The sequence below is a fragment of the Mauremys mutica genome, chromosome 1, assembly GCF_020497125.1.
Source record: "Mauremys mutica isolate MM-2020 ecotype Southern chromosome 1, ASM2049712v1, whole genome shotgun sequence".
NCBI classification, from domain to species: domain Eukaryota; kingdom Metazoa; phylum Chordata; order Testudines; family Geoemydidae; genus Mauremys; species Mauremys mutica.
The window spans coordinates 113,067,902-113,091,384 of record NC_059072.1 but is presented as its reverse complement, the minus strand read 5'-3'; the positions used below and the strand labels follow the sequence as shown (position 1 = coordinate 113,091,384).

At 45.6% G+C, this 23,483-nt stretch overlaps 1 protein-coding gene across 1 annotated transcript in view; it reads right to left on the bottom strand.

Annotated features, from left to right (window-relative positions):
• Positions 1–23,483, bottom strand: part of CACNA1C (calcium voltage-gated channel subunit alpha1 C) — a 636,517-nt gene that overhangs the window by 253,984 nt on the left and 359,050 nt on the right. Inside the window, exons 4-5 of the mRNA XM_044991489.1 lie at positions 10,596–10,735; positions 1,836–1,975 (exon numbers count right to left, since the gene is read on the bottom strand). Coding sequence (XP_044847424.1) covers positions 1,836–1,975; positions 10,596–10,735 — 280 coding nt within the window. The remainder of the gene's footprint in view (positions 1–1,835; positions 1,976–10,595; positions 10,736–23,483) is intronic.

The window sequence follows — 23,483 nt, the reverse complement described above, 5'->3', positions numbered from 1 at the left end:
AAGCGGCATGTCTGGGGCTGTGCTCCGGAGTGTCCGTTTGCCGCTCTGACTTTTTGGTAACCTTGTCTCAGGTCCTTGACTTTCACGCGGCACTGCATCGCATCCCGGCTGTATCCTTTGTCTATCATGGCTTTGGAGACCTTCTCGAAGGTCTTTGCATTCCACTTGTTGGAGCGCAGCTCCGAGAGCACAGACTCCTCGCCCCACACAGCGATCAGATCCATGACTTCCCGGTCAGTCCATGCTGGGGACCTCTTTCTATTCTTGGATTGCCCGGACTCCTCTGCTGGAGAGCTCTGCATCGTTGCAGGTGCTGCGGAGCTCGCCCCGATGTCCAACCAGGACGTCAGATTCAAAGTGCCCAGACAGGAAAAGGAATTCAAATTTTCCCGGGTCGTTTCCTGTGTGGCTGGTCAGAGCATCCAAGCTCGGACTGCTGTCCAGAGCGTCAACAGAGTGGTGCAGTCTGGGATAGCTCCCGGAGCTACTAAGTTCGATTAGCATCCACACCTAGCCTAATTCGAGCTAGCCATGTCAAATTTAGCGCTACTCCACCTGTCGGGGTGGAGTACCAAATTCGAACTAAAGAGCCATCTAGTTCGAATTAAATGGCTTCCTGGTGTGGACGGTTGAGCGGTTAGTTCGAATTAACGCTGCTAAATTCGACTTAAAGTCCTAGTGTAGACCAGGCCCAAGACAAGTGAAAAGAACCCAAGTTTTATTTATTTAATTTCATTATTATTTTTAAGACAGTCTAATAATATTTGGAGGGCCCAACTCATGACTTTTGAATGACTGAGGTTGGCAATACTGAAATAAGCCCTCAACCTAGAAGTATCCCCAAATAAAAGTACAGAAAGCCCCCTCTCCACAACCATTCTAGTGCAAATGACTCAATCCCCAAAGTCCAATCCTTACATTATCCCCACCCATTTCTGCCAACTAGATCAATCACCCCTATGGAATTGAATGGGGTCCTTCACCCTAACCCCCTACCCAAAAGACCAATCACTGGTTCATTCTCAAACAGAACTCTTGATTCAAAAGGTATAGCCCTGCCACACAACAACGCTCAAATCCCATTTCCACAATGGGACAAGTCAGCTTTTGATCAGTCAAAACTTCGCTGCCGGTATGACAGTAGAAACTGGATGATCAGAAACTGCTTGGAGGCTTCATCAGAGTTGTCAAAATTATTTAAATTAATATGATTCTAACTGAAATCATGATTATTTATTGTCCTATGGACAGTTTGTTCTCAATTACTCTGAACACTCTTGATCAGAGTGGCAGGTGGTGGACAGGTAGGAAGAATGGAGTTTTTATTAAACAGTCTCCCCATGAACAAGAGTGTTTATTCACCGTTCCATTAGGTCAGCCATTTGCAAGACTAATACAGTGACGTCAAAGCCAGAATCCCAGTTGTTTGATTCATTTGATTTATATTAGATTCATTATAGAGATTACAACTTCATTTACTTTTGTTTGAAATTGATCTGCAATTTCCACTATATATAGAGATTGTTTGATCATACACTGCAGACTTTATGTAACTGTGTAATAAATCTCTCTCTCACACATACCCCCTTCCTGCCCACCTACCCTCTCAGGTTTGACTCTTCCATCTTTTAATTTAACGTCATATTGACCATGTAGCCACATTAACATAAAACAGTGTCTCTCTTCCTAGTCCCCAAAACATCTGCATCACATTACATCTTTCCACAGAAAAATAATTCCTGTCCCTGTGTTTAACCCATGTCCATCCCACCTCCACACACATACACACCCCCCGCCACCGCAAAAAACCAAAAAGGAAAATGATAGTTACTTACTAGGAACTCCGGATACCAGTCGTAAGGGGCGTAACACTCGGAAAGCCCGCAGTGCTTTAACATCAAATCCGGCACCTTTCCCTCCTATTGAATTCGCCCCATCTGCTTTGGTTGCTTGTTCTAAAATTGCACTAAAAAGCCTGCAAAAAGGAAAGAGGAAACAAGCTGTAGGCAGATAGCAAGGCTCAGGCTAAACAGAAAATTAATTAACATCATAATATCATTGAAACTACCTCATCTTGCACAAACCCACCAGATGTATCACATATCTGACTTGATAGTCATATGTAGTGGGGGAGAAAGAGAGTCTTCCCCTATACAATATCCTGTAGTCTAGAAAAATGGGAACTGAGATGTAAGGCAGGAGACATACCAGTAAGTTCTAATTTCAGTCCTTCCTCTGACTGTTATTAATACTTCTGTGTCATTTGCAACCTTTTTTTAACTGACACTCTTCTGTAGAAGGGCAATTATTCAACCATTTCAGGGCCAGTGGAACTGGGGGCAGGGGAGGGAGCTAGCATCTCTGCAATGGAAATAGTGTGTGGAGGTCTATGTTTCTGCCTACCCACCAATATCTGGGAGTGGACTCTGCTGCATTCACATGGAGGAAGATATGACAGCAGGATCTGGAGGAGAGGCTGTAGCAGCTGCCAAGGCCACAAGATCAGGCTGACTGATGAGGAGCAGGTAAGACTCCCTAGCCAGGTGCCACCTTCCAGCCACTACAGGTCTCAGCAGAGACAGCCAGCCCCAGGGAAGGGCAGGAGAGTGTGCAGCAGCCATTAGCGTGAGGTAGGAGATGGGACAGGGCATCAGCACCTGGGTGGGAGGCAATGGCACACAGGGTGCCAGCTGCCAAGGAGGTGAGCGGAATACATGGCACCAGGCACCAACCACAGGAACAGCAATGGGAACTACTAGGACATACCTTCCCAGCCAGCTGCCCCCTCGAGTCTCAGTACCTTCCCTTGCTCCCTCTCCTATCCATCCGGTCTCCCATTCATAGGGAGTTCAGTCCCCCTATCTATTTTACATCTAACTCAGGTTCCACAAGGTCACTGCAGGTGAAACTGGCAATAGAACTCAGGTCTCATTTACTGCCTTTCAGAAGAACCATGTCATATTATGTGCATGTGTAATCCATGTTAACAAAGTGTGGCCCTTTGACCACCCCCCCTAAGGTTAGATCACATGCAGAAGTTTATGAGGCAGATAAAGATAGGCTTTTAGAACCAGAGATTCCAGTTTCAAACCTTTTTGAGGACCAAACAGCAGCATTCATTACATTTGGCAATGCTGTTTCTATTCACATTCTATTTCCAGAACTAGGAATAGAAGCCGTGAATCCTAAAATCAAATATTCCAGGGCTATTTCAACAATAGTTGTGTACCTCGTGGCAAAGTATGCATCATGGCTCACTCTATGGGCTGGTCCTAATAGAAGATAACAGCATATTTCCCTACCAGTTACAAGTGTAGATGAAGTGGAAGAGGTCTGTGATCTGAAAATCTTGGGTTCAAACCCTAATGATGGCTTCAGGGGGGTAAAAGTGTAGGTATAAGTTAGTGTGAAGACCCTGGAAAATGCAATTGTTGATATGATGTCATGTCATATTACAAAACATTTTATTTAGAGGCAAATTTGGATTCTCATACTTGTTTTATGATGATATTTTTAGTGGTTTACTTGGGTTAATAGGAGTTGTCCCTTTAAAAACAGGGTGGGGCACTTAATTATAGAGTGTGTTTGAAGAAAGCAGAGCAGTGTGTGGGAGATGTTGTTCATGTGTGCAGAAAGTGGAAGACCCAGCCTGTGAAAAGTCAGAACTTGATTTAATATACTTATCTTTCAACAAAGAAAACTTCATTCTTGAGGTGCAGTATTAGCATTTATTAGGAGAGTGAATTTCTGAGGGCATTACTAAGGAGCCACAAAGCCTTTCACCTAGAGGGCACCACTCTGAATCCAGTTCAACTCAGTAGAGATTAAAGAAGTTGTTCTCATACTATGGTGCTGCTATATCAGGTAAGTTCGGTGGGTGCCAGTTCCAGCTACGATGCCACAAACTCATCACCATGCTTTGAACTAACTGGCAGATTCAACAGCAAGGCCAAAAATTGCATGGGCCAGGGAGAATGAAATAGCCCTGTTGCCTCTAGAGAAAATCCCCGCAGTTCAGGGCTGAGGCACGCTGGCAGGGCTATATGTGTGGGAAGCTTGCCCCGTAGATAAAAAGAAGGGTACATTCATTACAGCACTCAGGCCAGAACCTTTCACCAGCACTAATTTTCTTAAGCTGAAGTTTCTGGTTATATACACGTTAGTTGCAAATGTCCCAGCTGGAGCTACACAGAACTTGGCAGCTATGATGGGGGGAGCTAGTTGACTCAATTCAAAGTCATAACAAAGTATTGCTGAAAAATTAACAACCATGTAGTGAGTGTGAGAGGAGGCAGGAGAGTAGAGGGGAGGATGTTGCAAATTAATGAACAGGACCAAGAAAACCTCTTGGAAAAAACCTACAGTAGGTGGTGTGGCTGATTCAGTAGTTCCTGACATTCCCTTTCAGTAGGTGAACCAGCTGAAACAATGCCACAGCATGATGTGAGAGAGCACTATGCTGATGGAGGCATTTTCAATGAGATGTAAAAGTGAGGTTCTACCCCCTGCTGCAACCTAACTTCCCCTTCCATTTCCAACTGGATGCAATATTTTCCACCTCCTATTTTAAACTGTTGTGTAGTGTTCTTGAGCATTGATAAATGATTTCTGAATCTCAGCCTAGGGGTCACTACCTCCAGTTTTGGTTCATTTCTTAAAGATTAACTACAAAGCAAATAAAAGACTAATTGTTGACTTCTGCTTCTTCTCAATGATGTATGAAGACATCCTTGTTATTTTCTTTTTTCCCCAATATTTTTCCTGCTTCCTTTTTTAGGTCTGACACATAAGGTATTCTCTTTGCCGAAGGCCCTTAGCCAGATCTTTGGAGGACCTCAATAGTGGCATGACGAGGCTGCTACCTGTACTGCAGCTCTTTATTCCCCTGTCTTTGTGGATGAGATGCTGATTCTTATAGTCTAAGAGAAGATCTTGTGAAAGGGCTTTTGCAAATAGAGGGAACTGAAGAGCTGATATTTCCAATGCAAATAACAAGCAGAGAAACACCTTTGAGAGCATAAAGAAAAAGTAAAGACCAAAAGATTTTTTGTTTTTGGCTTTACAGTTCACCTTTAAACATGGCTATTTTTTAACTCCAGGAAGGGTTTGTAAAGGTGGAAGTGCTTGAGTCTGCCCTTTAGAAAATTCCCCACAGGCCTAAGGAAAGGCTCATTTCTACACCCAAGTTTTTGAATCTCTTCAGAATTTCAGACCCCTTGCAAATACCTTCAGTGCACAATCTAAGTAAGGTTGTTCTCTAAATTAAGATACCTTTCTCTTGGTTGAAACTGTGGGTCCTCAGAAAATACTGCTCTTAGGAAATGCATTACATGCTATCTGGAAAGAAGAATATTCTTGTAACACAACACGTTGAAGTCATTTTTTTCAGGGAAGGAAATTTCCTTCTAAGTCATGATGAATTCCAAGGACAACACTTGTATCAGAAAACCCTTTATTTTCCAAAAGGAGAAAAATAAAATCAAAAGAACTAGGAAACAATTTAACTAATGATTAGCAGTTGTGGGATATGCTTCATTAGACAGCTTGAGTGTGTGATCTTTGTTCTTAACTAGCAATGTTCTTAAACACAGAGCTTTATGATTGATACCTATGCAAAGAGATTTTTCTTCAAAGCAATATTTAATGGTTCTGCCACAGAAAGGTCATAGGCTATTTGAGGATAAGCTAGATCAAGCTTTAAAGGACTTAGCTGCTCAGACAGCAGATCAACCATATTGCAAGACAGATAAATTGTTACAAGCCTATAAATCTAAAGTGCGTCCCTTCTTCAGAAGGCATTCCCTTAAGTCTAGATTTAGTCCTTGCTTTTAATGCTCTTCTCCTTTCCTGACATGGATTCATCTGACTATCCTAGAACTAAACATTCAAAGTGAAGTCACAGATTGCTTCAGGCAGCGGATGATGCAACTTTTGAAGACAGGGAGATAATTGGTACTATAAAGTGTAGCAGATAATGGGTACTATAAAGAATTCATGGAGGCTGCTTTCTAGAATGTTCATTCCCTATCTCCTTGTCTACCTGAAAATAATGAACAATATCAGAATAGTTTCTCCTTATTAGACCTTCCAGCTGCATGCACTGGTGTGGTGGGAAAAAATAGGAATTAAGATAGACTGAGGATCTAGACATTGTCCTTGGTTATGCTCCCTTTTGCCACAGCAGCACCTGAATTATTCTTTGTATATAGGATTTTTCCATTTCCCATCCAGCCCTACTCTTTCTTCTATGGTAAGAACCTGCAAAGAAGAAGATTCCAATGGCAGACTGAGTGCAAGATGACAGCTGTGATGAAAAAGTCTTTAAAATTTAATGCTTTAGGTCAGTGGTTCTCAAACTATAGAGGCATGGGAGCGTGTCTAGGGAGGTGCAAGCTGTGCGCCTTTTTTTGCGGCGGGGGGGGGGAGAGGAAGAGCTCTGGCTGTGAGCCCTGGATGTTTGGAGCTCATGCAGAAGAGCTGTGCACATCTGAGAGGCAGGGAAAAGGGGACAGCCAGAGCCCTACCACCCTGAGGCTGACAGCCGGAGCCCCACCACCTGGGTTCGGGCTCTCCTCCTGCACCCTCCCTCTATTCCTCACCAGAGGTAGCCCGGACTCAGGCTCTCCTCCTGCCCCCCCCTCCATCCCCCAATTCCCATCTGTCAGCCCCGGGATGCAGCAGCAGCGCAGAAAGAAGGGTGGCAGTGGGGCACTAAATCTGCTGTGAAAAGTGATTTTGACAAATATCACTTTTTACATTGCCTCCTTTACTTCTGTGCTGCTGCTGGCATGGCGCTGCCTTCAGAGCGGGGCACCCAGCCAGCAGCCGCTGCTCTTTGCTCTGCCTTCAGATTTGGGTGGTGGTTTATATACGTATGGGCGGGGGGCATAAACAACTACAGACACAAAGAGGGGGGGGGCAATCAAATAAGTTTGAGAACCACAGGTTTAGGTTACACTTTCTGAATATTACCAGGAAAGCACTGTCCTCTTTTGCCATCCCATGAACCTCTATGACCTTCTCTGGCCTATGTTACAATACTACAACTATCAGTCAGCCCCGAGAGAACAGTTACCACAGGAAGGCAAGTTTTTCTTTATTCCTTGGAGAACAGTAACACCCAGAGGCCTCCAAACACAAAGCAAGAAACAGTTCCAGCCCACAAAGTCACAGGAGCATCCTTGAGCTGCATCCTTCTAAATTACCCAAGTCTTTAGTTTTAGTAAACTGGTATTAGTCAAGAGTTTAGGATAATACATTTAGCTTTGCTACCTCTAAACTGGGTTTCTGAGCATCATATCCATCAGTCTAGAAGCCCTAATGAGTATGGCTAGGATTAGCATCACATTTTTTTAGTTAGTGTCTCATTCTCTTCTGAAATCTCATTAATGAGCCTGTGCTCAATGTTAAGGAAGCCTGGCCTAGTTGGGAACACAGTAGGCAGCATGTACAGCCACTGTCAGGTGAATTCTTCCTCTTGTTTTCCAGCCATTGCTTCAGGCTGCCACTGGAACCATTTCCGACAGCACTGATGGACAGCAGAGGAAGCCCTGGCTGGCTCCCCTCAGATGGAAGAAAATGGTAGGTCAATAAGGGGTCTTTGCAGGAAGCAGAATAAAAAAGAAAATGGAAAAAATTGGAAAACGTCCTGCTCCTCCAACGAAATCAATTCAAGTTTAAATATGGTGTAACTGCAGCCTGCGTTTACACTGCAATTTTCAAACAAACAGTAGGGAGCAAGCAGGGGAGAATGGGCAAATAGCATTGCCTCTCAGAATTTGCTGATAAGTAGGGTCTGCTGGGAGAGGAAGCAGCACACCACACTATGGCATAGTCCTGTATGAGCCAGTCTAAATAAATAAATATCAGAGAAACCCATCCAGCCTTGAAGTGGCATCTGCCGCTCGCAATTGTTACTCTTTAACTGGGACCTAGGGGTCTTGGTCATGTTTATATATGTGTAATCTTTCCCCTGTTGCAGTTGCTGTCAGATTGTTTCCTCCAGCTACAGAGTAAGTGTTGCTGAACATGAGAGCAGACAGAATAGCACAGTGGAGAGCTGCTGCTTTTGTCACTGGCAAGGGAATTAATTTCAGCCTGAATATCATCTTGCTGATTAACAGGCCTAATAGGAAAGCTCAATTTAAACTACATATAATGCTGATCTAGCATTTCTGGAACCCTGTTCTTTTACATGGCAATAGAAAGGGGGTAAAAGATTTGTCCTCTTTTAAAAAGTCTCTATAAAGACCCTCAAAAAATGAAAACAAGCGGATTCATAAGGCCCTTATTCATAGTGAGCAGCAGTCCCTAGTGAGGTGACTGAATGCTACATGAGTATAGGTTGCAGAATCATCCCTGGATGGATGTCACTAATTTCCTGTGGTATTTTTTTACTCCTTTGTGGGTACGGAGGTGAAAGCACCAAAATAGCAGGGCAAAGAGTCTAGACAGGAGGTAGGGCTGTTTTCGGACTAAGAATAGGTTCTAACGTGTCCCACCTCCTTGATGGGAACTCCTCCCCCCACTTCCACCTATAATTCTGGAAGCAGCAGGGATCAAGTAGTGCAGCAACAGCAGCAAAGGTGAGTGGTTAGGAGTTTTATAGCTTTCAGTTCCTCCATACAAGTAGACAAGTGGCCAGATGGTCAATGAATTTGGGCAGCAAGCACAAGATGCTTTGGCTGCTAAACTGCCCTTTTCTGGTACTCAGTGTGGGAATGGAGGCAAGGGTTTCTATTGGAAAGGAAAGGACGGGGAGGGCCTAGATGCTGGTGGGGCATGGAACTCATTCTGGAGATGAGGCTGGAGATAGGAAGGGAAGAGGCATTCAGGAGAAGAAGACCCAGCCTCATTGCCTTAAGGGTTAGTTCATCCCATGTTACACTTCCTTCATCTAACTACCATTCAAACAGCTTGTCATGTTGCTTTCCAAGTTTCTAACTCAACTAATTCAACCCAATTTAATGTATCATTTCCTCTACATTAAACCCTTCATCTCATCCCATGATTTTTCTGCTCTCAGTAGTGAGGTAGGGATACCTACTGGAGAGTTGCCTACAAGTGTTGCAGAAATTGCTCCACTCTTGTACTTCTAATTCCTAGGGAAATTAGGAATTTAATTGTATGTGCAGGCCCAGGATCTTCTTTGAGAAGCAGAAGCATGGTCACTCAGAAAAAGTATATAGAAGTTGAACAGTGTCCATGCTGTTCCCTTTCCTAAAGCTGATAACTCATCTCAGCTTCAGCAGCATTGCACAACTCACTGTGAGGTATCCAAAAAGGGAGAGCTTGCTGTCCGGCTGCTTTTCTCTAGGGCTTCACAATTCCTCTGGCTTCTGAGAGGTCATATTTTAGGAGGCTATAAGGGAATGATGAAGCTCAATTCCTAGCTCACTCACTCTTTTTAGATTTCAGAGTAGCAGCCGTGTTAGTCTGTATCCGCAAAAAGAACAGGAGTACTTGTGGCACCTTAGAGACTAACAAATTTATTTGAGCATAAGCTTTCGTGGGCTACAGCCCACTTCATCGGATGCATGCAGTGGAAAATACAGTAGGAAGATATATATATATACACAGAGAACATGAAACAATGAGTGTTACCATACACACTCAAACGAGAGTGATCAGTTAAGGTGAGCTATTATCAGTAGGAGAGAAAAAGAACTGTTTGTAGTGGTAATGAAAACGGCCCATTTCCAGCAATTGACAAGAAGATGTGAGGAAATGTAGGGGGGTGAGGGGGAATAAGCATGGGGAAATAGTGGGTCATACAACACATTCTCTGTATTTCTTTTGTTTTGGGCTTTTTAAATAATTGGTAGGGCCATTTTAATCAAAATAAGCTCCTCATTCCTGATAATGTTGCTCTCTGCCTGACCCTTACAGTGGTCAGGCCCAATAATGGACCAATGTGGGACATCTTTTAACATTTTATTTTCTGAAATATTTGTTGGACCTGAGGACCTGGGGTTCATCCATTGTTACAAGTAACAAGTTACAATTACATCCCATGAACTATTCCCCCCACATTCATGGAGCTGTCAAAAGTTAATTTATTTGATTGTCATCTCTCAGGATTACACTCAGGAGTCTGAGACCCAGCTGTACATTGCCCAATAATCTTGTGTTGCTTTCTCTTTTTTCCTCCACAAGTGTTAAAAAGTGGTTTACTTTCAATGCCTTAGAAATGGGTAAAGTCCTGGAATGGGGTCTAAGGAGCTGGATGTACAAAATACCAGAAAACCCATGCCAAGATTAAACACTGTGGGCCAGCTCCTCAGCTGATATAAATCAGCACTATTCCACTGAAGTCAACAGAGCAACACCAGTTGTACCAGCGAAGGATTTGACACTGAATTCAGTACATTCTCTGTATGTTTGGTAAAGGAAGGGAGCCTGCAGGTGGGGTGAGTTGGTGGGAGGGGTGGTGGAGATGAGAGAGACAGGATATGCAGTACCGTCAGTCAAACAAGCATCCATAAGAAGCCTATGCATTCCTCCTCTGTAATGTGCCCAGTTGGAATTCCTGATAGCCCAACATGAACTCTTTATGTTCCCATGTGTACAGTGTACTCAAAGACAATAGTACTCACCCTACTACCACAATTATAAAATCTAGTAAATTCCAGCCATTGCGGAGGTAAGCGTTGGGGTGAAAGAGAAGTCCATATGCTATTACTTTTAAAAATGCTTCCACTGTAAAAATTATGAGAAAGAGATATTCCACTCGTTCCTGGAGAGAAGACAAAAGAAAAAAGAAAGACAACAATTAGCTAAGTGCTGAAAAACAATGGGTAAAAATCTATTTACCTTTTTTACATTTTATCTATGCAGCCTTCTAGTCACTGGCCCACCAGAGCCACTTGGGAATATCCCGTGTTAAACCCTATTACTTGGCAATGAGCTTTTCCTCTCTGAACTGTTATTTCTGTGGCTTGCTTGATGAGCTAGCAGCAGTGCAGTATGGTTAGGATGCGAGTTTCATGTTCCTTGACTTGTCAGGAACTGTAAACTCTGCAGAGACAGAATGCTCAGCGCCAGTGTCGGGAGGCATCACTCTCTAGTATCTTGTTCTCGGGAGGATGTATTGAGAGGCACCGAGAGGCTCCAGAGTGAGCTGTGTCCAACCCTCTTGGAGGGGGAAGGTGGCTGGATTTGAGGCTTTGTGGAAAGAAGAGGGAAGAAGAAGAGTGGCCCTGCTGAGAGAGACACATCACCCCAAGAAAAATTGTCATTCTTTTCACTTGTTTTGTGAGATTGCATTGTTGGGGAAAAAACTGATGCAGGAACATGATAAATGATTTACAGTTCATATGGATTCATTAGCACTCAGTGCATAGTCACCATCATTTTAGTGATTTCATCAGAATATTCACGTGTGCAACTTGTGAAATGCAATCCGGAGTTTGGTACATGCAAAGGAAGTCATCTGCAGTGACAATACAGTCTGATTCAGCAGGGAGGTTTTAGGAGTCCAAATATGGGTTTAACCTCTCTCTTAACTTTGGATTTCCTATTCCCAGGATGGAGGCAGAGCCACAGCACTACTAAAGTGACAGTGACCCCAGTCCTCCTCACTCACTTCCTAGCCAGTCACTGCAAAGGCACTGAGAGCATCCTTAGAAGATAATTAGCACTCAGCTGTCCCAGGATCAGAGCAGTCATCTAGGTATCTACACTGAATCTGGGAGTGAGCCTGGTAGGGTGACCAGATGACAAACATGAAATATCGGGACGCCGGGGGGGGGGGAGTGGAGAAAAAAAAAAAAAGCCAGAGCGCCCCGTCTCCACCCAACTCTCAGCTCTGACCCCCAATACACTCCCAGCTCCCCCATCCCCTCGCTCCTGGGCCCCGAGCTGTGCAGCCGAGCCACGCTCCGGACCCCTCTTGCAGCTCCCGGCCCAGCCGCTCCCGGGCTTCATTGCACCAGCCCCACAGCAGAGGCTGCTCCACTCTGCCCCGCCTGGGACACTCGCCCCGGGCAGCCCCGCTCCGGCTGCAGGGAACTCAGGGACCCCCCCCCCGGGCAGGGGGCGAACCAGGCAGCCGGGCCCGGCCCCTCCTGGCAGGAGCGTGTCTGCCCCACACGTGTCTCTGCCCCCTGCCTGCTCCGCGCTGCCCTGCAGGCTGCAGGGCTGGAGCAGCCTCCGTGCTGCACTGCCAGCCCCGGCCATGGCCCGTGTGCAAACCTGGGAGGGAGAAGGAATGCTACGTGCTTGGGGAAGAGGCGGGGCCAGGGCGGGGATTTGGGGAGGGGTCCAATGGGGGAAGAAGGGGGATGGTCGGGGGAAGTGGGGGGTGAAAGCCCCTCCGGGCTCCGTCTATGCACCGGAGCGGAGGGCAAAATTGCTTGTTTGTCCCGTGTCCCGACCGATGTTCGGTCGGGACGCGGGACAAACAAGCAAATATCGGGACAGTCCCGATAAAATCGGGACGTCTGGTCACCCTAGAGCCTGGGTCCACAGACATACTAGCAAGGCTCATGCTAGCCTACTAAAGACAGCTGTGTGACAGTGCCTTGATGTTGCTGCTGAGGCTGGAGCTCAGATTCTGAAGTCCATCCCTCATCCTAGGTTTCAGAGCCTAAACTACAATATCTACATAGCTACTTTTAGCGTGCTAGTGTGAGCCCTGCAAACACAGGTCTGTGGGCCCAGGCAGGGAGGCTCATTCTCAGATGCTGTGTCGACATGCCCCTGGACTCAAAGGGAAAGGATAGGTGTAGTCCTCAGAGATACCAAGATTATATCTACCAAGTCTCCTGCATTGGAGAGAGTCTTATTTTGGATTAATTTGAACTGAAGCCTCTCTTTGGTAAGGAAAGATGTTGCTGTGTGTGCTTCAAAGAAGGATTTACAAGCCTCATCCTCACAATCATTTGGAAATCTCATTCATTTAAATTATTACAGCTTGGACACATTGCAAAGTAGGCCCCTAACAATCCCATGAGTTGCTTGGTTGAGATGAAACTCTGAGATGCACTGTTCAGGATTGCAAAATTATCTAGAAAATTTACTAGCCCAGGTACAAAAACGACTCCTTCGATCCACCATGATGCTAATAAAAATATCAAGTTATTTTTTACTTGCCTATCAAAGAAGTTAGTTACCCTTGAGAGAAGGCAAAGCTGCGTGGCTGCAGTGGATGACAGAAGGTGACCAGGCCCTTGAACAGGTTAAACTACATATTTTGTTAAAGAGAGTCACATTTGAAAATTCAGGCTGTCTCAAGAACACCCTTTCTCAAATGCGGCCACCAGGAGGTTCCCCTGCAGCCATGTCAGTTTCCTGGGGGGTGGGGAGAAGCATCAGCCCCTCCCCTTCGTCCCTGTTGCTCCTGCATGTGCCGTCTCTCTGGAGACACAGGTGGGACACATAATGCTTAAGGAGCAAGGTGAGAGCGGCGAAGCGAGCAGTGGGCGGGGTGGGGGAGTCTGGCAGGGGAGTGAGGAGGCGAGCAGCAAGCCAGCAGCAGGGTGAGGAGGCAGGCGGGGGCGGCTGCGAGCGGGGGAGTGAGGAGGTGAGCAGGGGTGTGTGTGAAGAGGCGAGCGGTGAAGTGAGCAGCAGGTGCGGGGGTGAGGAAGCGAGCGGCGAGGTGTGTGGCGGGTGGGGGGGGTGAGGAGGCAAGAGGCCAGTGGCAGGGGGGCCCTGGTGGAGGAGTAAGGAGGTGAGTGGCGAGCCAGCAGCTGGGTGATGAGGCGGGTAAGGGCATCTGGCTGCGAGCAGAGGAGTGAGGAGGTGAGTGCTGAGCCACTAGCAAGCGGGAGTTCTCACAGAGGGCAGGGGGGTGTCTGTGCCAGGGGAGTGAGGAAGCGAGCGGTGGGTGGGGGAGTGAGGAGGTACACAGGAGGTGAGCGGGGGTGAGGAGGTGAGCGGCGGGCACATGGGTGGTGGGTGGAACCCCCCCTTTGGGGAGGCTAGCCCCCAACTCCACCCCTTCTGCCCACATTCCCCCCTGGCAGCTGGAGCCCTGAGACCCCCTGCGCTGGGAGCCACAAGCCACCGCCCCCCTGGAGAAGCCCCAAGACCTTCCCCCACCCCAACCTGCCTGGAGGAGTTCCCGACCGGCCGAAGCCCCGAGCCCCGCCACCTGCCCGGAAGAGCCCCAGGCCAGCCACAGCTGTGCATCCCCTCCCCAGACCCAAGCCACCCAGATAAGTTTTCCATTATTATTTGGACTTCTATTATGTCAAAGCATTTTAAAATTTACTTCAGAATTGTTATACAGAAAACTTTTACTAAAAAAGCAAAAGAAACAATAATAAAAAAGACAAGAACGTGCAAAACACCTTATTTGGGTTTCTATTCTGTTAGGTCCAGTAAAGACTAGAGATAACTGTGCATGATTTTTATTACTGAGTCTGCAAAAAAACCCCAAAACCTTACATAAATAAATTACAATGATTTGGATGTATATATGTGTATATTACTTTATTAACTTTAGGAAAAATAAATAATTTTAGGAAAAAATGTCAGTGCAGCCACCAGAAAGAGGTGGTGGCCACACTCTGAGGCCACTAAAAATTTGTTGCGAGAATCCCTGCTCCAGAAAAACACAAATAAATAGATGAAACTTGTGGCTCAAGTAGATCCTGCAGTCTGACCAGTGAAATAATTCAGTGAGTCACTGCCCGATTTTGCATCTCTGTTTCAGAATATAATTGGCCAGTTCTCCCTGCCAGCTACTCTGCTGAATGCATGTATCACTGCTTCTCTTTGGTGGATCACAGCGTTAAAAGAAGTCATTACAACATCTGACCCAGACCCACCCCTGAACCTCTAAGATTAACATTCAACTCTAGATTGTTAACAGTAACACAGTGGCTAGCAAAGCTCCTGATGCTGTAGTGGATGACCAAGAACCACATTATCCAGTTCATCTGCATGTTAACACACTATTGTACATGCCTCAGAAATCTGTTTTACAGTAGCATACAAGCCTTTGTGCTTAAAAAGGCTGTAGTTTTCCATTAGATAATACTATCTTAGCATTGCAGTATGCCCTGCACTTAATACAGGGGCTAACTAGGGAAATTACACATATATTAGGTAAATGTTACTTAGGCTATGTCTACACTACGCACCTTTTAGTGACACAGCTGTGCTGCTACAGCCGTGCCACTAAAAGGTGCACAGTGTAGCCGGTCTTTGTCGATGGGAGAGAGCTCTCCTGCCGATAAAATAAATACACTCCCAAGGAGAGCAGTAGCTTTGTCGGCGGGAGAGCTCTCCTGATGACAAAGTACTGTCTACATCGGCCCTTTTCATCGGTAAAACTTTTGTTGTTCGGGGGAGGGTGTTTTTCTCACACCCCTGAATGACAAAAGTTTTACCGACTAAAGTGCAGTGTAGACAAAGCCTAAGTTACTTGATGCAATTGTAAATTACAGTGGTCACCATTAACCTTCACACAGAGATACCCAAGACATTTCAGTTTACAGTTACAATACCAATACTGGTAACTGTTTACAAATGTTGCCTTTTAAAACGTGACCACTCTACCTCCAACCTCGCATTACTTATTGTTACTCAAAGAAATTAGCATGCAAGAGTAAATAGCCAACTGCCTGGCCACTGGCTTGGCAACAGATAAGAGCTCTGAAATGGTAAAAGGCTTGCTGATTCCTGAAATGGTCTTATTTAATGTCCCTGCTCTTCCCCCAATTCCCTGGAGCTGAGTGGCTACTTGCTGTGCAAACAGTAGAAAAACAAACATTGACAATTAAGTTCCATGCGCACATTTGTAAAGTAAGCGTAAGCGGAGCTGTCAGAGGACCTCTAATAAAAATCAGTGTGTGATGGGAAGTCTTTATGCAGCGCCTTTTGATTACCACGCGCCTTTGTGCTGCCACATGCCTTTATCAGCATGGCATGAGGCCAGGCTACATCCTGCTCAGCAGGCAGCTAGCCTGTGTTAACTCCGCGGTGAGGAGACAACAATGCCCTAGCTAAGAAAAGTCTGTGGGAATACAAGAGGAACACAGAAATGGGCTCAGCTGGGGAATAATGTGCTGGGAATTAGGCATGGCAGTGCTGCAATTGGGACTGAACCGGCCTTGCTAGGGATGAACAAACGTCTTTAAAACGGAAAGGGAGAGACTTCTCTTACTGCATCCCATTCCATTAAGGGCCTCTCTCTATGCCTCACCGAAAGCGTTTCCATAGCCATAAGCAAGCCCTGCGTAGATAGATCAGCCCTTTTGTTCCACCCCCACCCCCCACGGATCACCAGTAGGGTTTGAGACCATAGTCCTCAGATTGCTTTCTGAGGGGCTCCATGTGCAAATGGAGCCCAGCTATTTTGGTGGTGTTATTCCTTGTGCTTGGGCCAACTAATAGGTGGATCTGTGGATTGAGGTGGTGGTGTACTCAGAACAATTTTTAGGGGATCCATAAAAAACAAAGCACTGTAAAATCCTCTGCAATGAACATAAGATACCAAACGCTGCTGCGCAGAACAGAGACTTTATTACCCTCTCCATTTAAACTTCCGGGGCAGAAGTAGGACCCGCCACCGAAGTGCCGGGTCTTCGGCAGTAATTCAGCGGCGGGGGGCTTCCGCCACGGGTCATCGGGGCACTTCGGCGGCGGGTCCCAGAGCGGAAGGACCCCCCGCCGCCGAATTACTGCTGAAGCACAGGCCCCCCGCCGCCAAAGACCCCAGGCCCCCTGAATTCTCTGGGCAGCCCTGCTGTTCTCGCTGTGCCTAGAGAACTTCATTGCCCAGGGCTGACAGACTAGAACCTTTCCCCGACATGAAATACAAACATTAAATAATCCAGAAAACTCAGAGTAACACAGTACTTTTGGAAAATTCTGGAGCATGCTACCTTTTTTTTTTTTTTACAACTCAGCTCCAGAGCCAAAATTTAAAGAATTAATAAATTCCATTTGGTCGGGCTTAGGGCCCTCAGATCTTTTTGCCTCTAAAGATGCCTATGGAATTATAGACTCATGTTCTGTTATTGTAATATGGCTGTTTGCTGAACCCCATTGCTGAGTAATAATCTGCCAAGATATTATTATATATGTGTGTTTGCATGCGCGCACGCACACACACACACACACACTTCTGTACAATGTTCTAGTTAAAGCTGAAAGATCCATAAAAAACAAAATCCTCTGCAATGAACATAAGATACCAAACGCTGCTGAGCAGAACAGAGACTTTATTACCCTCTCCATTTAAACTAATGATTTTAGGAACCAAATCCAAAGGAAAAATATTACCCAGTTTTAAATGCGCAGCTACTCTGAGACTATTTCAAGAGGCCACTTTTTATCCATAAATTAGCTCTGCTTGGAACTGAGAAGGATTTTTAAAAAAAAATCATTGATTTATGTTCACTTCTTTTCTAAACCATAAACCTCAGCAGCTCTCCACTAAAAAGGCAGTGTGGTTTATTGGTTAGAAGACATGCCTAGGATTCAGGATGGGGGGTTCCAGTCCCAGCTCTGATGCTGACCTGCTTCATGAGTTTAGGGAAGGGGAGAATACCTACTGTACTCGACAGTCATGGGGCTTAAATTGTAATGAAAGAGGTGTTGGGGCTCAAGCAATTTTTTTACTTCATAGCTGATGCAGCAAGCCCAGCGGTGCTGGGGCTATGAACTGCCAAGCCCAGAGATAATGGGGCTCAGCCCTGGCAAGCCCCAGCTCAAATTAAGCACTGGGCTTAATCAACTCATGGTAATAAAGTACTTTGCCATAATTGGATGGGGATGAACCTTAGATAATTTTCAGGTTTAAGTGCCATTCCTGGGTGAGCATCCAAAGTGACGCTTTGCTCTAACAGAGCTCAATAGTATAATTTAGTGCCAGATTAACCCCTGGGGTTCCAGGATCCAGAGGACATAGAAGTGCAAGATACCCTGCATGTCCACTCTTCTGGGAAGCCCAGGACCAGTTGGCACCATCCTAAAAGACGCCAGCCCACAGAAGGTGATTCATTTCCTCTCCTGGGCAGTCTCTGTTGGCAGGGGTCTTATGCAGCTCCAACCTGAGTTTAAATATGTCCTTTCCCTGTAGAGTTCCAGGAGACTGTTGCTGCCCTGGGGTTGAATGCCCTTTCCAGCTCAACGACCCTCTGGGCTGAAAGGGGGTGCAAACTGCATCCTCTTGTCCAGGGCCGGCTCCAGGTTTTTTGCCGCCCCAAGCAAAATAAAATAAAATAAAATAAAATAAAAAATAAATAAATAAAAGGGGGCCAGAGTGCCGCTGCCAAAGCAAACAAACAAACAAACAAACAAAAAGCCGGAGTGCCGCCCCTTGAAAAGTGCCACCCGAAGCACATGCTTGGAATGCTGGTGCCTAGAGCCGGCCCTGCTCTTGTCACCTTCAGAGTTAATCCAGTCCAGAGTGATCAGACAAAACACAATGGCAGATTCAGAGCGAAGTTGGAGATACAATACGGTAAAGAAAAAAGACAGAAGATACCATATGTTTTCAGCTGTCATTGAGAAATTTATTCAGTGTCTATGAGGCTGGAATGCAGGATGCATGTTGCAGATGGAGGGAATTGCAGAGCAGAAGGCTAGTGGCAAGGCTGTGGCGCAACAGAGAAAAGGCCAGGCAAAATGTCTGGAGCGAGTGGGGAAGGGAATACAGAGAGAAACGTTGACTTGAGTTGGTTGGAATAAATCTCCGGAGCACGTACAAATGTTCTGTGGCTGATTTCAGTGCTGGTTATTACAGACACTGGACACAAGCATCAGCTAGAGTAGCTGACATTTTAGTCAAAGCTTTGTTTCACCAGAGTTTACATTACAGAGAAACAGATCGCACATTTGTTTACTCTTAATAAAGACATGAATGTTAACCTATTGTTAATACTAATATCTGTTTCCAAAGGATTTTGAAATAACATTAACACCAGAAACTTCTAATCCCAGTTTTCATTGCTGAAGATGTCTCTGTGTTGTCTATAATTCCTACTGATGTCCTGGGGTAATGATGGAAGTTTGAAAACATCAAGTACATGCAAGCAACTCTGAGTGAACAGGCATGGCATTCTGGGGCTTTTTTCCATTGGGAGTTAAGTTACCAACCCAGCACTACTTCTGAGGAGCTGACCAGAACGGTGCTACTTTCCCATCTCTTTCTTCCAACATCCTCCTTCCCATCTCACACATGCCACACAGCATTAATAGTTTTTCATATTTCTATTGCAGTAGTTACTAAAGGTTTCAATCAGGACCTGGTTCTCACTGTGCTAGGTGCTGTACTGTCCCTGTCCCAAACAAACAATTAACAATCTAAGAAATGTAAACATTACAAGTGTAACCTTTCTGCCAGGTGGAGTCAGCAGCACCTAGGGGTTACTCTTAAAAATACAAAACAGAACTGGCTCAAGTCCCCACCCAGTAATCTGGGAAAACCCTACCAGCATCCCTAGAGGCAATACTCCCTGTCTTGCAAGCACTGAATCTGTGTATAACAAAAAATAACTTTTATTAAAAGGGAAAAGGAACCAAGTATTAATTTGTGACACCACCACAACCACATTCAAAAGCATGTGATCATAAGCAACCTGACCTCACACTGCATTGGGCAGAGTCCTTTGCCTCAGTTTCCCACCTTGCAGTGGGAAAGTTCGACGAATGTCCCTTTAACACATCACTCCGCTCTCCCTCTGCTGCAACCCACACAGAGCTGGCTGTCTTTGGGTAGCAAAGACCCAGAATTCAGGGATGTGTTCACATGATTCACCTCCCACCCCTGAGGGCATCAAGTAATCCCTCTGCTGCTGCCACTGTTTGTCTGCTACCACTCTCTGCTGCCATCAGCCACCTCTGCTTGCTGCTCCTACATCATGTTCTGAGGTTCTGCCACTTAACTCAGCTCTTGGTGACTTCAGCAAGTAGTGGGGAACCTCACAGCCAGTGCAGTCTTTGTGTTGTCTTTCACTGTCCCCACACAAGGTCTGAGCCTTAGCTCCTAGACCTGCTCAGAAGCTACATCAGCACTAGGAATCACCAACCAGAAACAAGGACTCTCTATTGAGTCTAATTAGCTCTTTGATTAAACACTGAAGAGGAGCTGGTCAAATAGTGTCTAGGACTCTTTGGGCAGAGCCCACACCACCGGATAGGGATAGGGACACCCACTCCCACCCACTCATCTTCACTAGGATTTGGCATTCTTACCCCCTGCTTAGCAAGCAAGGTTTTATTTAGGCTGGATGATCCCTTCAATCAGCGCATGCTAAGCATAGCTCTGCTGCCCTTTACTCGTACAATAAGGATAACAACATTTCATTACCACTGCATTTGAATACTAGAGTGATCTGTAACCCAAAACCAGCCAACATTCATCATTTTGGCAAAGCAGCTCCACCATGCTGTGCACCTAGGCAAAGTGGGCATGTCTATGCAAACAGGGTCTGCTCCTGTAGTCTTCCTCCAGCTTATCACTAGATGTCAGGGGAGACCTTGTTCAGACCCTGCTTACACAAGGCTCTCTCAGCTTTTCCCTCTCTCTCCAATACTCTAGTCCTCAACTATGGCATTTCAAAAACTATTTCTTATACAAGGGTTCTAAGTTATAAACAGGAGGTCCTGCCCACGGATGGCCTTTAAAAACCTGCCAGCTTAACCTTAGTATCTGCATTATACAGTACAGTATCTGTATCTGCATTATTTCCTTGCACTTCCTTAAATGTACAATAGGAAATACCTTGCATGCTGCAAATGCTTTGTTATGTAGGGCAGACAGTAATGTTTGAAGGGCCACTGCTTTTATGGCACTAATTTATACACAGGTTCAGAAAGATGCAAGGCTGATACCATAGCCTCTGTGCACTAAGAGAAGCGGCCTTTTGCTGACCGGAAGGAAGGAAATATAAATGTAACATTGGAAAAGGAGGACAAGGAAACTGTGAGTGAAAGGATCTGTGTTTCTGGATTACAAGTTATCATCAGATCTGAGATATGAATATCCGCTCTATGTGAATATGCTGGCCTAAAGCTGCAGTGACTAACTCTGACCTTTGATGCAACAGAACCAGATGTGTGCACTTACAGGATCAACTCAATAAAACATATGTTAAGACAGGGTGGTTAATGTGGATTACTTCCAAAAGATACTATGTTGCTAAAGAGACATTTTCAGTTAAATATACATGAGTGTAGCAGACAAGCCTGCAAGAGAATAAAACTATCAAAAAAGCAAAAAAGTTTTTTTTTCCTCATGCAGCATTTTCACTGCAGAAAATGGTGAGACTTTTCTCCTTATTTAGCAGAGAGAGGACTCGTAAAATGCTTGGCTGTTGAGAATTATTCCATTCACTTTTTTTTCTGGTTCTGAAACAGCACACACTGTACCTTCACATACCTGTTCCCCAATCCAGAAAGATCTCAAAAACCCAGTGCTAGAACACTACCTAATTTTATCCTGCATAACCTGACAGGGGCAAAATATACAAAGAGAAGGCAGTGAATGGGCAGCATGCAACAAATCTTGAGTAATCAGGGCGTTAAGCAGGAGAGGTCAGAATTGTTTAGAAAAGATTTTCAAAAGTGCTCAGCATTGGCCTAACTCTACTCACACTGAAATGGGTGTTTTACCACAGGCTTCACCGGGAACAGAAAGCTCAACACTGAGAGCTTTTGACATTCCCACTCTAAAGAATTAGGGCCTGATCCTGCAATTGACCATTCCGTGGACATACTATAATCAGTGGGTACTTTAAAAATGCTTAGAATCACAGATTAGTTTAGATGCATCAGAGTAGATGGATGAACAAACAGATGTGTTCTACATGTAGAATTCCCTTTGCCTTCAACATGGCGATTTCATACATCAAGTGCTTGTGAGCAGGGGCGGCTCTAGGCACCAGCAAAACAAGCTGGTGCCTAGGGCGGCAAAATCTAGGGGGCATCCCCTGCGGCCGGGGGGAGGCGGGGCGGCAGGCTGGGCCGGCGGACCTGCCGCAGTCATGCCTGCGGGAGGTCCACCGGAGCCCCGGGACGACTGGACCTGCCGCAGGCATGACTGCGGAGGGGGCGCTCGTCCCGCGGCTCGGCTGGACCTCCCGCAGGCATGACTGCGGCAGCTCAAGCGGAGCCGCCGGACCCGCGAACCGTCCGCAGCCGCGGGAGGTCCAGCCGAGCCACGCGGGACCAGCGGTCCCTCTGCAGTCATGCCCGCGGGAGGTCCGCTGCTCCCGCGGCTCCGGGGCGCCTCCCGCGCATGACTGCTTGGGGCGGCCAAAAACGTAGAGCCGCCCCTGCTTGTGAGAGCCAACTTTTAGTTATTTAAAATGATTAATATCCTGCCCTTGGTCCATGTGTGTACCTCCCATGGATTTAGAAAGAAAGCAAGATATCAGTCATTGCAGCCAGTCCTATAAGTGCTCTGCACTCAGAGCTCCCACTAAAGCCCTTGTGAGTTCATAGAGCCCTGGCCCGGTCTGATCCCAAGCCTTTTCTCTAGGGTGCTTTCTGAAGAAGCAGCCTAAGGGTTGGGAGGAGTTATTTTTGAGTTCACTAGGGATTACATTTTGTGGCAGAATCTGATTGTAAATGCAAGGGCAATTTGCAAGGGCAATTTACAAGGTGCATAAAGGCCCAATTCTTCATTCCTTTGCATCTTGTGTAATAATTTAGGTTGACTTTCAGCGGCATTTGTGCTCCTAATTCACTGAGGTGAATACGGAAATCCCACCTTTGAACCAAAGTGTAAGTCATTATCATTCTGAGCTGGTAACATTTTTCACCCACTTTGCACTGGTGTAACAAGTGCACAAGGTTTGGGGCAATGGAGAGACAGACCCAAGCAATTCAATTTGTTTTATAGATGATTGTGAATTGAAGTTTTGAAAGGGGTGCCCATGACATACTATTACTTGCATATTTTATAAATCTGAATAAGTACATCAGTTTTTAACGAGACGTTATTAGGTGCACAAGAGCAAACTATCCCAATGTGTAGGAAAGATAGGAAGGATGGTAAATGACCACCCTGGTTTAACTAGAGGATCTTCAATGACCTGAAACAAAAAAGAGTCAGACAAAAAGTGGAAAGTAGGTCAAAGTATGAAAGATGAAGATAAAAAAAACCCCCAACAACACAAGCATGTAGGGACAAAATTAGGCCAAGGCACAAAATGAGATTGAACTAGCTAGGGACATTTTACAAATACATTAGAAGCAAAAGGAAGACCAAGGACAGGGTAGGCCCATTACTCAACGAGGAGGGAAAGACAATAACAGAGAATACAGCAATGGCTGAAGTGTTAAATCCCTTTTTAGTTTCAGTTTTCACCAAAAACTTTAGCAGTGATCAGATAACTAAAATAGTGAACATCTGTGTAAATGGGATGTGAACGTTAGTGTAAATGGGGTGAATGGGGTGGGGAAGGGGAGGCTAACACAGAACAAACAGAACAAGTTGAGAATTACTTAAATTAGATGGCTTCAAGCCAGTAAGGCCTGACAAAATACACCATAGAATATTTAAGGAACTGGCTGAAGAGATCTGA